Genomic DNA, 17523 nt, shown 5'->3' with positions numbered 1-17523 from the left:
TGCAGGGAGGAGGAGGGGCTCTGCTTGGCGTCCGGCGGGAGGGCTGAGCTCTTGTCTGAATCCCAGGGAAAGAGAGGGGCTCTTGCGCCCCAGTCCTGCTGATGTTCTGATGTTTGGGGTGCCCAGTGTGAGCCCCTGAACTGGGCCAGGAAATGAACTGGCCACCAAAGCAGCTGTTCTAAGAGGCGAATTAGATGTGTTCTCAAGGTTGTGGGGATTCAGTGAGGGGGGGGGGGCCTTGGATGCCCCCTTGGAGAAAAGGAGGGGAGAGAAAGGCCACGAATAAAGAGAGGGAACCCAGCCACTCTGCATTTTGGAGGAGTCCGCCTAGAGGGCACTGCCATAGCCTCATGGGATCCAGAGCGTGGGGGATCCTGGCCTTGTCCTCTCTGTCAGAGCTGGAAAGGGATCCTGCTGTAGTCACTGAGCCCCCCAGGAGAACCCCCAAGCATATCTGGCTGGGGGGGGGGGGCTAAGCTACATCACAATTTTGTTATTTTTATGATTATTATTATTCATTACCCGCCCTTCATCGTAGGCTCCCAGATCAGCCGACAACATTAAAACTCAATAATAAAACACAATATTGCACTTGCTTCTTAGTGCTGTCCTTTGGTCTGGTTCACGTGAACTTTGGCCTCACCCATGTTATGAAAATATTAATATTAGTAAACGTCACCTGCTTTAAGAGAATCGGTGACCACCGTAAGGACACGTTTTAGGCTCCTAAGACGGTTGGGAGAAATGACAGAGACCACACGAGGAATATTGAGCAAGGCGGCTGCTTAAGCCTGCTATACTACCATAATTGCTCATCCTATTTTGGAATGTGTCCAGGGAATGATATTTGAAACACTTAAAGATTTTGCCTCTCCCTTTCCTTCTCTAACCCTTCTCTTCATTCTTTATTTGGAATCCTTGTTGCTCTTTCAGGAGAAGGATCTGCTTGCAGAAACGGGTCCTGGTTCCTCTGAGGCAGAGAGGACTTCGCTGGACACCAGAGAGAGGCCGCTGGGTAAGGAGGAAAGAGTTTTTCCTCTGTGTGGTCACATTCTGGCGATTCTCAAACTACTCTGTCGGTTCTTTAAGTGTTTTGAGGAAGAAACTTGGGGCCAAAAGCCCAAAGGAGAGGAGATGTATTTTAACATAACTAAAATATGAAATGGGCACAAAAGCCAGAAAGCACCTCTGAGAGAAGCATCTTGCTCTCCTGTCTCCCCACTTCCCTTTGTCTCTTGCAGGTGAAAGAAGGATGCTGGCAAGACCTCCTCATCCATCTCTTCATCCTGGTGGGGGGGAAGCAGCGGCTGAGGAACCGGATCAGGTAGGGGGAAGGAGCCTTGGGGGGAGAGACGCTGAGGGTGTTTCTCTCCCCTCATTTATTCTGTCAAAGCTGCCCTTAACAAAAGCTCAAAATGCCATTAATGAAGGTTTATGCACTGAGGATAACGAGTAGACACTTCACCTTAACTCTGAATGTCACTAGCATTGTTGTTGTTGTTTAGTCGTTTAGTCGTGTCCGACTCTTCGTGACCCCATGGACCAGAGCACGCCAGGCACTCCTGTCTTGCACTGCCTCCCGCAGTTTTGTCAAACTCATGTTCGTAGCTTCGAGAACACTGTCCAACCATCTTGTCCTCTGTCGTCCCCTTCTCCTAGTGCCCTCCATCTTTCCCAACATCAAGGTCTTTTCCAAGGATTCTTCTCTTCTCATGAGGTGGCCAAAGTATTGGAGCCTCAGCTTCACGATCTGTCCTTCCAGTGAGCACTCAGGGCTGATTTCCTTCAGAATGGATAGGTTTGATCTTCTTGCAGTCCATGGGACTCTCAAGAGTCTCCTCCAGCACCATAATTCAAAAGCATCAATTCTTCGGCGATCAGCCTTCTTTATGGTCCAGCTCTCACTTCCATACATCACTACTGGGAAAACCATAGCTTTAACTATACGGACCTTTGTAGGCAAGGTGATGTCTCTGCTTTTTAAGATGCTGTCTAGGTTTGTCATTGCTTTTCTCCCAAGAAGCAGACGTCTTTTAATTTCGTGACTGCTGTCACCATCTGCAGTGATCAAGGAGCCCAAGAAAGTAAAATCTCTCACTGCCTCCATTTCTTCCCCTTCTATTTGCCAGGAGGTGATGGGACCAGTGGCCATGATCTTGGGTTTTTTGATGTTGAGCTTCAGACCATATTTTGCGCTCTCCTCTTTCACCCTCATTAAAAGGTTCTTTAATTCCTCCTCACTTTCTGCCATCAAGGTTGTGTCATCTGCATATCTGAGGTTGTTGATATTTCTTCCGGCAATCTTAATTCCTGCTTGGGATTCATCTAGTCCAGCCTTTCGCATGATGAATTCTGCATATAAGTTAAATAAGCAGGGAGACAATATACAGCCTTGTCGTACTCCTTTCCCAATTTTGAACCAATCAGTTGTTCCATATCCAGTTCTAACTGTAGCTTCTTGTCCCACATAGAGATTTCTCAGGAGACAGATGAGGTGATCAGGCACTCCCATTTCTTTAAGAACTTGCCATAGTTTGCTGTGGTCGACACAGTCAAAGGCTTTTGCATAGTCAATGAAGCAGAAGTAGACGTTTTTCTGGAACTCTCTAGCTTTCTCCATAATCCAGTGCATGTTTGCTATTTGGTCTCTGGTTCCTCTGCCCCTTCGAAATCCAGCTTGCACTTCTGGGAGTTCTCGGTCCACATACTGCCTAAGCCTGCCTTGTAGAATTTTAAGCATAACCTTGCTAGCGTGTGAAATGAGCGCAATTGTGCGGTAGTTGGAGCATTCTTTGGCACTGCCCTTCTTTGGAATTGGGGCAGTCACTAGCATTATTCATTATAAATTGTTTTTAGGACATCTGGATAGTCTTTCCATAACAGAACAACACACAGGGAGAGGAGAGAGGGATTCTTCCATTTGGCAAACTGGATGCACAGAGAGAATGATCTGAGTAAAACAAGGTGGAGTTCCACCCATTTTCACTAAGATTCATACCCGTCATTAAAATACACTATGAAAGAACTCCATTAAAGAATTATAATAAGCATCAATAATCAAAATGTGCAGCAGACCAATCCCATTAAAACAACCCAGGCAGGAAGCAAAACAGCAACGTGCAGGAAATAATCTTTTTGCTGCCTAAGAGAAGGATATTTTTCTTTCAGGCTTCAGTTTCTTTTGAAGATGTCGCTGTTTGTTTCACGGCTGAGGAGTGGGCGTTGCTGGATCCTGCCCAGAGAGCTCTGCATCAGGAAGTCATGGAGGAGATTTGTAGGACCATGATCTCTCTTGGTAAAGTTCCCTGTTGGGTCATCATATCTCTTTTGGAATTCAATAGATATTTCTCCGGGACAAACCTCCCATATTTGGATGGGTCCCAATGTTGCCCCCTAGATCACCTGGGATTCTCACACCCCCACAGCTCACCTTGCATGGAGGGCTAGGGACTGTTTTGTCTGTGGATATTGTTCCTCCACTTCTGCCTTTTTGCACAAGGATCAGGATGTGGACAGGCTTTCTGAGTGTCCAGGGAAGTGGAAGTCACTTCTGCCAGATTTTTGTTTCTGTCCATTTTTTGGTGGAGCAAAGGAACTTTTTAGTTTTAAATATTGATTTTTATTGAAAGTTTCCCACTTGAAATTCAATAAAAGCCAAACTATTCTGAAAAAGAGAGATAGAAAACTTACCAGAAAAGAGAAAAAGGAAGAGAAAAAACAAAAATTAGAGTATAATAAGCCGAAGCTCTTTATATCCTTATTCCAGACACAGAAGAGCGAACCCTCCCAGCTCTCACCTGGGAGCCTCGTCCCCTTTCCTCAGCCCTTCAGCTTCTCTCCATCACCTTCCTGTGTGTATCCTCCCTTATCCAAGATATGAAAATTCAAAAAATAAAACATACATGTAGGTGAAATTGACAGAACACTAACAAAAAATAAAAGTCATAGGTAAAACAAGATAAGAAAAAAATATAAAACATAAAGCAAAGGAGTATCTTCCATTTCTCTGTCTGCCAATTATGTATATAACGATTATTCAAATTATGCATTCCAGAACAACTTCTGGCTTTATTGATATCCGGCCATTCCTCATTCTGCAAGATGGTATTTCTCAATCTTCCCTTCCAGGCCTCTCGGCTTCACCTTTATCCAATCAGAAAGTTCATTGGTTGTTTTCATTAAATTTCCAGTATGGCCTTTCTCCACCTCATTATGATGAATTCTCTTCAAGGGTTATGACAAATCTTAATATCATAGTTCCTATGATTTGCCTATTGTGTCTTCCTTAAATCAAACTTAGTACCATAAAATATGGTCCTATTTCCAATTGATCATTGCAGTTCAAATAAAAAAGAAACAAGTTCTTTTTACGCCATTCCCTCCAGTCTTTCTCCCAACTGATTTCCAATAGATGATAAACTTTTTTTGCCTGTGTATTAATTTCCAGATCAGTCTTTGCCACCTCCAATCCTCCATAAATCTCTTCTGGCTTCAGAACAGCTTTCTTTCTCTTTCTTTCTTTCTTTCTCTTTCTTTCTTTCTCTTTCTTTCATACAGTTGTAAAGCTGTGGACTTTTCTTCATCTACTGCTGTCTCAGGTTTTATTCCAACAGATTCTGTCCATTCTCTCCTCTGCAGTCTCTCTCAAATCTCTCCAGCCATTCTGCACATCTCATATCTTACCTGCTGGTTATAGCATATCAAAAATCAAAAGGCATTCCGTGTTATTTTTGTTATGATTTACTAACTACGATGTATTAGTTCTCCTCCTTTGATTGTCTCTGCACTTATAAAAAGTGACCATCGGTTATCAGTCCGTTCCGCATAGGAAAAACAGTGAAAGGAGATTTAGGAATAGTGTAGCTTTGAAGATAAACGGAGAGTCTCAGAACTATATATTGATTTATTCTTTTGAAATCACCAGCAGTTATTTTTGAGCTTTTTGATCTATTTTCTAGACCCATTCAGAATTCTGTCATTACCCAGCAGTTTAATGCTCCCCTTCACGTTGGTAGACAAACTCCCAAATGCTCTTCTGAGAGAAGCATCATGCATTCCTGTCTCCCCACTTCCCTTTGTCTCTTGCAGGTGAAAGAAGGATGCCGGCAAGACCTCCTCATCCATCTCTTCATCCTGGTGGAGGGGAAGCAGCGGCTGAGGAACCAGATCAGGTAGGGGGAAGGAGCCTTGGGGGGAGAGAGGCTGAGGGGTGGGGGAGACAAGGCGTTTCTCTCCCCTCCTCATTGTTCTTGACAAAGGCTGAAAATGACATTAATGAAGGTTTATGCACTCAGGATAATGAGTAGCTCCTTCACCTTAACTCTGAATGTCACTAGTATTATTCGTTATAAATTATCTTTAGGACATCTGGAGAGTCTTTCCATCCCAGAACAACACACATGGAGAGGAGAGAGGGGAGAGAGGGGAATGTTTGCACAGACAAATTGATCTGAATAAAACAAGGTGGAGCTCCACCCATTATAACTAAGATTCATATCATCATTAAAATACACTATGAAAGAACTCCATTAAAGCATTATTGTTATCGCAAGACGAAGTGACTTGCGGAACGAAATAATTTCGTCTTGCGAGGCACTACTGTACTGTATATACTTGTGTATAAGCCATGTTTTTCAGTACATTTTTAATGCTGTAAAAGCCCCCCTTGGCTTATCCTCGAGTGAGGGTCCCACTTACCGGTACCTGTTCTCCTGTCTCTCCCACTCACCTGCGGGTGCCTGCAGCCTCTGTGGGTGGTCTGATGACTGCTGATATCACCCCTCTTTATTTTCTCCTGCATGCTGGCAGCCTCTGTGTTGTCCGTGCCATACTGAGCAAGATCCTGCCCGCTTCTGTGTGCTGGTACCTGGGGCGCACCACATCTTGTCAGGTGAATGTCGGATGCGGCCGCTCTTCTTCTGCCGCTCTTCTCCAGGGCTGTGACCAATGACATAGCCTTTACAGTCATACCTGTGCTTGGCCAAGCATTGCATCTTGTTGTTGTTGTTTAGTCATTTAGTCCTGTCCGACTCTTCGTGACCCCATGTACCAGAGAGAGAGAGGGATTCTTCCATTTGGCAAACTGGAACGCTTGCACAGACAAATTCATCTGAATAAAACAAGGTGGAGTTCCACCCATTTTCACTAAGATTTATATCATCATTAAAATACACTATGAAAGAATTCATTAAAGCATTATTGTTTAGTCGTTTAGTCGTGTCCGACTCTTCGTGACCCCATGGACCATAGCACGCCAGGCACTCCTGTCTTGCACTGCCTCCCGCAGTTTGGTCAAACTCATGTTCGTAGCTTCGAGAACACTGTCCAACCATCTCGTCCTCTGTCGTCCCCTTCTCCTAGTGCCCTCCATCTTTCCCAGCATCAGGGTCTTTTCCAGGGAGTCTTCTCTTCTCATGAGGTGGCCAAAGTGTTGGAGCCTCAGCTTCAGGATCTGTCCTTCCAGTGAGCACTCAGGGCTGATTTCCTTCAGAATGGATAGGTTTGATCTTCTTGCAGTCCATGGGACTCTCAAGAGTCTCCTCCAGCACCATAATTCAAAAGCATCAATTCTTCGGCGATCAGCCTTCTTTATGGTCCAGCTCTCACTTCCATACATCACTACTGGGAAAACCATAGCTTTAACTATACGGACCTTTGTCGGCAAGGTGATGTCTCTGCTTTTTAAGATGCTGTCTAGGTTTGTCATTGCTTTTCTCCCAAGAAGCAGGCATCTTTTAATTTCGTGACTGTTGTCACCATCTGCAGTGATCATGGAGCCCAAGAAAGTAAAATCTTTCACTGCCTCCATTTATTCCCCTTCTATTTGCCAGGAGGTGATGGGACCAGTGGCCATGATCTTGGTTATAAAGCATTATAGTAAGCATCAATAATCAAAATGTGCAGCAGACCAATCCGATTAAAACAATCCAGGCAGGAAGCAAAAGAGCAACATGCAGGAAATAATATTTTTGCTGCCTAAGAGAAGGATATTTTTCTTTCAGGGTTCAGTTTCTTTTGAAGATGTTGTGGTTCGTTTCACGGTTGAGGAGTGGGCATTGCTGGATCCTGCCCAGAGAGCTCTGCATCAGGAAGTCATGGAGGAGACTTGTAGGACCATGATCTCTCTTGGTAAAGTTCCCTGTTGGGTCATAATAATCTGTTTTTAAAATAATAATAATTTTTTTATTGAAGTATAAGAAAAAGAATTTTTGAACAATACAAATTACCAATAACATAACCAATCACAATCCCCCTTTCCCCTCCCCTCCCTCTCTCTCCCACCCTCTAAGGACTTCCCTCAGCTCCCCTCTCTGATATGTTTGTACGTATTGTTTTCTGCATGTTATAAAATTGTACATATCATTACCTTATCTATCATATGTTTTGCTAATAAATTGTGGATGTTTATTCAAAACCTGCCAAGTAGTCCAAATCCTTTTGTTGTCTTTTAAAATAATTTGTAAAAAGTTCCCATGCTTATTTGAAGTAATGGTTGTCCTCACGTAGTTTGCCAACACATAACTCATCAGTTTTTCTTGCCATTGTTCTTTCATTGGGATTTCCTCATTCTTCCATCTTTGTGCTAAGAAGACTCTTGCCGTTGTTGTAGCATACATAAATAATTTCTTTCTTTTCCTTGGCAGGTCTTGTCCTAGAATCCCTAAGAAAAATGCTTCTGGTTTGTTTGTTTTTTACAAATGTCATTTTAAACATCTTTTTCAATTCATTATATATCATCTCCCATAATTTTTTGACTTCACTACATTCCCACCACATATGATATAAAGTACCTTCTTTTTCTTTACATTTCCAACAAACAGGTGAAACTCGGAAAATTATATATCATCGAAAAGTGCATTTATTTCAGTAATGCAACTTAAAAGGTGAAACCAATATATGAGATAGATGCATGATGCATGTCAATACTTTATTTGTTGTAATTGTAATTATTTGTCGTTAGGTGGGTCAATTATAAATGGAATGTAATTAATGAAATGTAATAGCGACTTCCGGTATGCCGCGCTGGCATGAAGGCACAGAAACCCGAGGTACTCCGAGGTTTCTGGCATCGCGGAGGGGGGGAAATCCGCAGGGGCACGCGGATCTCCAGAAGTGACTCCTCAGCTGCCCGGGAAGCCCGCAATAGCTCCCGAGAGCCAGCCGAGTGGTAGTCGCAGGAGCCATTTTGGGCACCATCGTTACCTCCAAGAAGCGAAGCCCCGAGCCTGCAGCCTGCAAGCGGTGGAGTCTTCCTGAAAAAAAAGTCACGATCTGGACGAAGTAAGTCAAAATTAATTAATTTGGAATAAGAATTCGGCATTGGGAGGTGGAGAAAAAAGGAAGTCACCCCCCCAACTGAGTTTCAAGTAACGCAATAAGCTTGGAAAACCCAGAAATACTGCAAAAGAACTTTTTCCTGACGCAGAGTAAAGGGAAAAGTAAGCTGTGTATTCATCTCTGCAAAAGACTGAGATTTAACATGAGAAAAAACCCCTGTGAACCTGGAGTCGGGTCAAAGGAAGGATCAGTCAGTCTGCTGAGTGACGTCACAATACAATGGAATGTGCCTGGCTGAGTGTGAGAGACTGAGAGCTGCAAACAGATAAAGAGGATTTGTTTTGCTTTAAGGCTGCTCAGTACTGACTTTGTGGAAAAAAAGAAGGAGTGAAAGGAGAGACTCTGACCAAGTGGGATTAGAACTTTGACTTTTCATCTATATTTGGATAAAAATAACAACTCCACTGCCTGTCTGCAACAAATATGGAGGATGACTCTGACAAAGGACTGGGAGAGAAGGTTCTAGAGAACAGAGGAAGACACACTGTGGGACTTAATATTGACAACAATTGTGGAACTTACAAAAGAAGTAAGTAATTCCAAACTTGATGTATGCCTCTTGAGAGATGAGACTGTGGAATTATTGATTCCAGATTTTAAAACAGAGGAACTAATTGTAATTAAAAAGCAAGAGAAGGGAGAAGAAAAAAGACTGGAGGAGCAGGACTGTGTTGGTGTATCTTATGCAAAAAACCCAGAAGAGGAGAAAGGCAACATTGAAGGACAATATGCTGAACCAATGGACTTAATTTGTGAGAATAATACTGTTCCACTGGTGGGAGGAGTGGAACAGGTAGGAAAGCTAGGAGAAAACACTGTTTCACTGGTGAGAGAAGTGAAACAGGGTAGGGTGGAAGTACAAAAGCACCCCAAAAAAGAGTATAGAAAAACCAATACCCCGGTGGGAGAGGGGAGGAAGCAAACAGGTGGGGTGCAGAAAAAAGATGACAATGAGCAAAGATATAAAGTGATGGGATTACCAAAGAAGAGGAGGGCAAGAGTTCGGCAAAAGTTGGATTGGGACAGACTAGGGGTGGGTTGAGGGAGTTTTGGATTATTCGATATTGTTTGATATAATATGGTCTGACCTCGGAATGTATTAAGGATTGTATTAAGGATCTGGCTGATGCATCTGGAGACACCGATTTCAGGGAAAGGGGGGTGGGAACTTGTTGTGAGGGTGGGAATAAATGGGTAAAAGATTTGGACGTTAAGTTTAAATATTTTTGGGTAAGGGATAGAGATTAGTAGTTAGACAATGGCAATTTTGAAGAGAGGATGTTAGTAATAAAGAAGTTAAAGTATAAAAAGAATGGTTAATAGCAATGAATAAGTTAAAATTTAGGAAAAAAAGAATGTGATGTTAGATCTGGGAACTGCGAGAATTGTTTTAATACCGTAATTAGAACTCAAGAAGGGGAAATGGGGAAGTCAGAAAGGATAAGTTTAGAAGTTTTAGAATGATGTCATCGTATTTTTTATTTTTCTTTGTACTGTTGTATCTTCTTTTTCAGTTTTTTTAATTCTTAATTGTTTTTGGAATGTGAATAATTTTGGGGGAATGAGAATGGACAAATTGTTTTGTATTCTTTTTTCCCTTTTTTTCTTTTTTTCTGTATTTCTTGATAAAATCCAATAAAAATATTTAATAAAAAAATAAATGTAATAGCGATGGGGTTTTTTTTGTATTATTGTAACTATTTGTTTTATTACTGTGGAATTTCCAAAAGAAAGCATTTGTCAAAATTAAAAGAAAAATAATAATAAGTTGCATTACTGAAATAAATGCATTTTTTGACGATATTTTAATTTTCCAAGTTTCATCTGTATGTTTGACCCGATTTTATACATTTTTGCCATTTTTACTGGTGTAATATACCATCTGTACATCATTTTATTATAGTTTTCCTTCAAAGCAGAACAATCTGTAAATTTCAAATCTACCTTCCACAATTTTTCCCAATCATCAATTTGTATGTTGTGTCCTATATCTTGTGCCCATTTGATCATAACCGATTTAACCTCCTCATATTTCGTTTCCCATTCTAGCAGAATACTATAGGCTTTCTTCAGTAGCTTCATGTCTTTTTTAATAACCTCCTTTTGGAATCTAGAGGTTGTATAGCTAAACCCTTTTATATTATTACTGTAATTTGTTTTGTAATTCAATAGCTATTTCTCTGTGACAAACCTCCAATATTTTGATGGATCGCAACATTGCCACCTAGAGCACCTGGGATTCTCACACACACACACCCATAACAGCTGACCTTGCATGGAAAGCTATGGACTGTTTTTTTCTGTGAATATTATTCCTCCGCTTCTGCCCTTTTGAACAGGGATCAGCATGTAGATAGGCTTTATGAGTGTCTAGGGAACTGGACGTTGCTTCATCTTTTGAAATCACCAGTAGTTAGTTTTGAGCTTTTTTCTCTGTTTTCCAAACCCATTTAGAATTCTGTCATTACCCAGCAATTTAATTCTCCCCCGGACACTAGGTACTTGTTAGAAAGATAATCCAATTCATATTCAAATATACCTCTGACCTTGCAGATGGAGTTGGTTCAATGATTGAGCCAAAGAAATTTCATCCCTGAAAAGAACATCCCTGAATCTGAATTTCCCATAAATATGTCAGTGAATGTCAGTCAGGCAGTGAACTCTGCAGTAAGACTTCCCATCTAACGCCCTTCAGATCTTCCTTTATCACAAATATTTGTTAGCATTATTCAAAAACTGGGAACTCCATTTCTTTCCTAGCTCTGATCTGTTCCTCTCTTCATTGCAGGTGGAGATGAATTAGAAATTAAGAACAAGGGACAACATATTGGGAAGAAACTCTATCCGTGTTTGGAATGTGGAAAGAGCTTCAGTCACAGCTCACAACTCAAAGACCATAAAAGAATTCATACTGGGGAGAAACCATATCAGTGTTTGGAATGTGGAAAGTTCTTTGCTACAACCATATACCTCTGTCGACATCAGAGGATTCACAGCGGGGAGAAACCATATCAGTGTTTGGAATGTGGAAAGTTCTTTGCTACAACCATATACCTCCGTCGACATCAGAGGATTCACAGTGGGGAGAAACCATTTCAGTGCTTGGAATGTGAGAAGTCTTTTACTATAAGCAGAAACTTTCGTCGACATCAGAGAATTCACAGTGGGGAGAAACCATTTCAGTGCTTAGAATGTGGAAAGAGCTTCTATCGCAACTCACATCTCAAAGCCCACCAAAGAATTCATACCAGGGAGAAATCATATCAGTGCTCGTTATGTGAGAAGTTCTTTACTACAAGAAGAGACTTCCACCAACATAAGAGAATTCACAGTGAGGAGAAAACATATCAGTGCTTGGAATGTGGGAAGAGTTTCAGTCGGAAGATTAGTCTTACTTTCCATCTAAGAATTCATACAGGAGAGAAACCATATCAGTGCTTGGAGTGTGGAAAGAGCTTCTCCAGGAAACACCATCTCACTTCCCATCAAAGAATTCATACCGGGGAGAAACCATACCAGTGCTTGGAATGTGAGAAGTTCTTTACTACAAGAATAGACTTCGATCGACATAAGAGAATTCACAGTGGGGAGAAACCATATCAGTGCTTGGAATGTGGGAAGAGCTTCAGTCGCAGCTCTTATCTCACTTCCCATCGAATAATTCATACCGGTGAGAAGCCCTATCAATGTCTGGAGTGTGGAAAGAGCTTCACTCAGAATAATAATCTCACTTCCCATCAAAGAATTCATACAGGGGAGAAACCATTTCAGTGCTTGGAATGTGGGAAGGGCTTCAGTCGGAAGATTCGTCTTATTTCCCATCAAACAATTCATGCAGGGGAGAAGCCATATCAGTGCTTGGAATGTGGAATGAGCTTTCATAAGAGGGGCCATCTCACTTCCCATCAAAGAATTCATACAGGTGAGGAAGTATATCAGTGCTTGCAATGTGGGATGTGCCTTACTGCAAAAAGAGACTTCCTTCGACATCAGAAGATTCACAGCGGAGAGAAACCATATCAGTGTGTGGAATGTGGAAAGAGCTTCTCTAGGAAGGACAGTCTCACTTCCCATCAAAGAATTCATACAGGGGAGAAACCATATCAGTGTGTGGAATGTGGAAAGAGCTTCAGTCAGAAGAATAGTCTCACTACCCATCAGAGAATTCACACAGGTAGAAACCATTTCAATGCCAAGAGTGCGGAAAGAGATTCACCTTGAAACAAACTCTCACTTCCCACCAAAGAATTCCAATGACTGAGAAACCTGAATAGTGCTTGGAATGTGGAAAGCGCTTCAACTGGAAGGAAATCTCACTGCCCATTAAAAACTTACAGTGGGGGAAATCCTGGAGTTATAGAATAGTAGCTTTGGGAGGAATCTTTACGGTTGTCTAGTCTAACCCAACTGAAATGCATCTTCTTGATGTTCAGTAAGAATCTCCTTTCTTGTTATGTTCTTGTGGGGTTCCATGGTTATTCACCTCCTTTTTGTCGTGAGAATAACTGTGAGGTAGGTTAGGCTCCCCAAGATCACCCACTGAGCTTCATAGCCAAGTAGGCATTTGAACCCAGGTCTCCCAGGGTGTAGTCGAATACTTTAGGCAATATACTACACTGACTCACCAATGAGACTCTTAGAAATGGTTCATGCATGTTTGTCTGCTTAAAATTTGGGTGCTTTATTCTGGTGTTTGTATTTAAATCTGTATGCTCCTCTAGCAAAATAATTAATGCCATAATAGTAAGTCAACTTCTATATTATAATACATTTAAGGCAATGTTAGCTGGGGGGAGGGGGAGTTTTAAATTATGGGGTGAGTGATGATTGGCTGTGAGTTTGGAAGGGTGTTTAAGTAATTACAACATCAACATAACGATCAGGCCTTTGGCTAATTAAACTTTATCCTTTTAAGTTTCTTTGTGGGAGGGAAATATTGGTGTGTTTCATTTTAATTTTTATTATGTAATTGGTGTTTTTATTTTGAATGTTAATGCTGGGGACTGCCCTGATATCTTCTAATGAAGGCAGTACTGTATACAAATTTAATAAATGCAAAATAAGGTAATCATAAATCATAAAGGAAAATTTAAAAATACTCTGTGGTGGCAGCTGGAATAAAGGGGCTCTTGGGTGAAAGACCCAGTCAAGACCCAGCTCACAGCTCTGTCCCTTGAATACTCTGGGAAGGGCCACCATAGCTCAGGGCTTGAGGGCAGCTGTTTGGCATGCAGAAGGGCCAAGGCTCCACCCCCCCCGGCAGCATCTCAGGGTCAAGTGGGAACATTCCCCATCCTGAACCCTCGAGGGTCAAGGCTGCCAGTCAGGGCGGGGAACCTGGAGCAGCTGGAGGGACCCCCAGGGTCTGTCCTGGCAGGAGGCACCATCTTCTTCCTGCCCCCCATCCGAGGGAGCAGGGGCCGTTCACCCTGCTGGGGTGGGCATGCAGAGGGGCCCTCTGTCTCCTGGGGACCAGGGCCAGATCAAAGCCAGTGGAGGCCCTATGGCCATCGGAATCTCTGGGTCCCCTCACAAATGATCTCTGAATCCCTTTTTGATTTTACCAAGCAGCAGTTGCAACAAACCCAATCAATATTTTGTTGATCCATTGTTGCGGGGCCCCTCAAAGGCGCAGGGCCCAGAGTCTGGTGCCAGCTCTGCCTCTTTGGCCCTCCTGCCCTGCTGGGGTGACTCCTCCGAGGAGAGGAGCAGGGCTGAAGGCAGCATCCTCTGGGCTGGGAGAGGAGTTGGAGCCCCTGGGCACCCCCCAGCCCCACCCTCTTCGCCCCCATCTCCAGGGTCTTCTGGTTCTTGCTCTTGAGCCGCCACCACCCAGACCCTGCGGGCGCCCCCATTTCCTCGGTGGGGGAGGGGAGGACGACGGGGGACCCCCCATGCTTCACGAAAGGAGCAATGGCGGGGGGAGCTTTTCCAGCCGAGCTTGGCTGGCCGTATGCCAGGGATGCTTTCGATGCAATGCCAGCATTGCAGGGGGGCTGGACTGGATGGCCCTTGGGGGTCCCCTTGCAGCTCTCTCCTCCTCCTTGGGCGGGGGTCCCAGCTTCTGTTTCCAAGGGAGGGAGCAGCTCGGTTCGCCAGCCAGGAGGGTTCACCCTGTTACAGAAAAATCCAGGTGTGAGGCTGCTCTGCCACCCAGCTCGTCGGGCAGAGCCTGCAGGTCCCTACGGAACAAAGAAGGAGTCCAGCCACCAACCGGAGCAAATAGCATAGGTCAGGGGTTCCCAACAAAATTTTCTCGAGGACCCCTCATTGAGCCGCTATTGTGACAAGGACCCCCATTAATTCCTAATCCTAAAATTAAAAAGTGAGAGCCAAATTAAGAGTCTTTTTATATTTTATATTTATACATTTTTTACAGTTACGATTTAGGTTCAATGGACACTGACAAGATCGGTTCGAGAGTCACTGACTTGCTTGCTTGAACATCAAATGCATTATCTTCCTCTTCATCTGTAGGCCTTTGTCGTTTTAACGAACCACTTTTTAACCAACGGTCCATTTTTAACTACGCGAACTGTAGCTTCCGCGAAAAACAACGCTTTGTTTACAAACACTACTCTTTTGCAAAGAGGCAGCGCGCGCCAGGGAGGAGGGAGGGGAATGGAGAAGACAGGGTACCTGCGCAGTAGCGCACAAATGAAGCCGACGCGCGCAAAGCATCTTGGGGAGGTGAGCGTTAGTAGAATGCGTGCGCTGCCTCTTTGCAAAACAGTAGTGTTTGTAAAGCGCCACCTAACGGCATACAGCAGAACTACTGCCTCTATCTAATTCTAGTTTTGCGCTAGACTCTGCTCATGCAGGAAGCGGCCAAAACAAAAAATCTGTTATCATACGAAATATATTTAATATATTTTTTATTCTAATAGCATCTTGCGAACCCCTCTGGCATAGCTCGCGGACCCCTGGGGGTCCGCGGACCACCTGTTGGGAACCACTGGCATAAGTTTTTCAGCTCCTCTAGGCAGCTTCCAAATGCAAGGATTATCAGATTCAAGGCACCTGTATTCACGTGTGTGAATGTGGGCTCAGGCAGACACAAATGTGAATAGTTCCTGTCGTTTCCTAAAATGAAAATCAATTAAATGAATATAATAATAATAATAATAATAATAATAATAATAATAATAATAATAATAATTCCTGCCTCCTTAGCCTCCAGGCCACTATTTCCCTGCCAAATTTTTGCCTCGCTTCTCCATCTTGGCCTGAATTCAAGTCCCCTCAGATCCCTCAATCCCCTCAGCTTCTCCTCCTGGGCTGCCATTATTATTATTATTATTACTGTTATTTTTATTATTAATTGAATTTATAGGCCTCCCTCTAACTCTCAGGCCGGCTCTGCTCTACTTGACCAGTATCTCTGGGCTGAACCAATTATTTCCATTTTCTCCCCTTTGGGACAACCAAGTCTTTCCAAACCAGACAGAAAGGCTTCTTCTTCTCCCCCTCCCCCTCCAGCATTTGGGATGAATTTCCCCCTCTTCCCTGAGGGGATTTATTTTATTTATTTTTCCCCTTCTCTGGCCTCAGCTGCATCTCCTGCACTTGAGGGACATTTCTTTTTGTGCCTCTTTTCTCGCCCTCTGAATCTCACTTTCTGCATCTTCCGCCGAAATTTTAGCTCACAATAATTGTCCTTTTATTGCCAGCGGAGCCTCTTTTTCCTTGTCCCCCTTTTCCCCGCCAACTGAATCTGTTTTCTTCAAAGCCTGAGCTTCTCTGCCAGGGTGGCTATCTAAAGAACTTTTAACTGAGTTAAGATTTAAAAGGGATATGTACAAAAAAAATGGAAAAAGGGGGAAATCACCAGAGAGGAATTCAAACATATAGCCAGCACATGTAGAGACAAAGTCAGAAAAGCTAAAGCACAGAATGAACTCAGGCTCGTCAGAGAGGTTAAAAGCAACAAAAAGGGCTTTTATGGGTATGTCCGTAGCAAAAGGAAGAACAAGGAAACAGTGGGGTCACTTAGAGGAGAAGATGGTGAAATGCAAACAGGGGACAGAGAAAGGGCAGAACTCCTCGATGCCTTCTTTGCCTCAGTCTTCTCCAAAAAAGAAAACTGCCCGACCTGAAGAATATGGAGCAGATGATTCAGCAGGGGAAACACAGCCCAGAATAAGTAAGGAGGTAGTACAAGAATACTTGGCTAGTTTAGATGTATTCAAGTCTCCAGGGCCAGATGAACTACATCCAAGAGTATTAAAATAACTGGCAGAGGTGATTTCAGAACCACTGGCAGTAATCTTTGAGAATTCCTGGAGAACAGGCGAAGTTCCAGCAGACTGGAGGAGGGCAAATGTTGTCCCTATTTTCAAAAAGGGGGAAAGAGAGGACCCAAACAATTACCACCCAGTCAGCCTGACATCAATACCAGGAAAGATTCTAGAGCAGATCATTAAGCAAACGGTTTGTGAGCACCTAGAAAGAAACGCTGTGATCACTAAAAGTCAGCATGGGTTTCTGAAAAATAAGTCATGTCAGACTAATCTGATCTCATTTTTTGACAGAATTACAAGCCTGGTAGATGAAGGGAATGCTGTGGATGTAGCCTATCTTGATTTCAGCAAGGCCTTTGACAAGGTGCCCCATGATATTCTTGTAAAGGAGCTGGTAAAATGCGGTCTAGACAATGCTACCATTCAGCGGATTTGTAACTGGCTGACTGACCGAACCCAAAGGGTGCTCATCCATGGCTCCTCCTCATCCTGGAGAGAAGTGACTAGTGGGGTGCCACAGGGTTCTGTCTTGGGCCCAGTCTTCTTCAACATCTTTATCAATGACTTGGATGATGGGCTTGAGGGCATCCTGAGCAAGTTGGCAGATGACACCAAATGGGGAGGGGTGGCCAATACCCTAGGGGACAGGATCACACTTCAAAATGACCTTCACAGATTAGACAACTGGGCCAAAGCAAACAAGATGAATTTTAACAAGGAGAAATGTAAAGTACTACACTTGGGCAAAAAAAATGAAAGGCACAAATACGGGATGGGAGACACCTGGCTTGAGAGCAGTACATGTGAAAAGGATCTAGGAGTCTTGGTAGACCACAAACTTGACATGAGTCAACAGTGTGATGCAGCGATGGTTGCAATATCACCAAGTAAATGATGTGTTTATAAATGATAAGAGAATAGGTTTTGAAGACAAAAGGTCAAAATT

At 43.2% G+C, this 17523-nt stretch overlaps 1 protein-coding gene and 1 long non-coding RNA gene across 2 annotated transcripts; both read left to right on the top strand.

The window, feature by feature from the left end:
• Positions 1-936: 936 nt before the first annotated feature.
• Positions 937-3297, top strand: LOC148684164 (uncharacterized). The gene is made up of 3 exons (XR_015946668.1): positions 937-1015; positions 1242-1324; positions 3169-3297. It is a non-coding gene; the product is annotated as an uncharacterized LOC148684164 (long non-coding RNA).
• A 5463-nt stretch (positions 3298-8760) lies between these two features.
• On the top strand, positions 8761-13164 carry LOC132591148 (uncharacterized). Its single transcript, XM_088654886.1, has 2 exons — positions 8761-8866; positions 11126-13164. Exons 1-2 carry the CDS (start codon positions 8761-8763, stop codon positions 12556-12558), a joined length of 1539 nt encoding a protein of 512 aa, XP_088511012.1. The 3' UTR covers positions 12559-13164.
• Positions 13165-17523: the final 4359 nt, after the last annotated feature.

Source organism: Zootoca vivipara, chromosome 12, assembly GCF_965207765.1.
Source record: "Zootoca vivipara chromosome 12, rZooViv2.hap1.1, whole genome shotgun sequence".
NCBI lineage: Eukaryota > Metazoa > Chordata > Lepidosauria > Squamata > Lacertidae > Zootoca > Zootoca vivipara.
Note: the sequence above shows the minus strand (reverse complement) of the source record. Positions and strands in the feature narration are given on the sequence as shown.

Coding starts and splice junctions, on each gene's coding strand:
- LOC132591148 (XM_088654886.1), top strand. CDS start 8,761: ATGGAGGATGACTCTGACAAAGGACTGGGAGAGAAGGTTCTAGAGAAC. Junction 8,867..11,125: donor TTGTGGAACTTACAAAAGAA/GTAAGTAATTCC, acceptor TCTTCATTGCAG/GTGGAGATGAATTAGAAATT.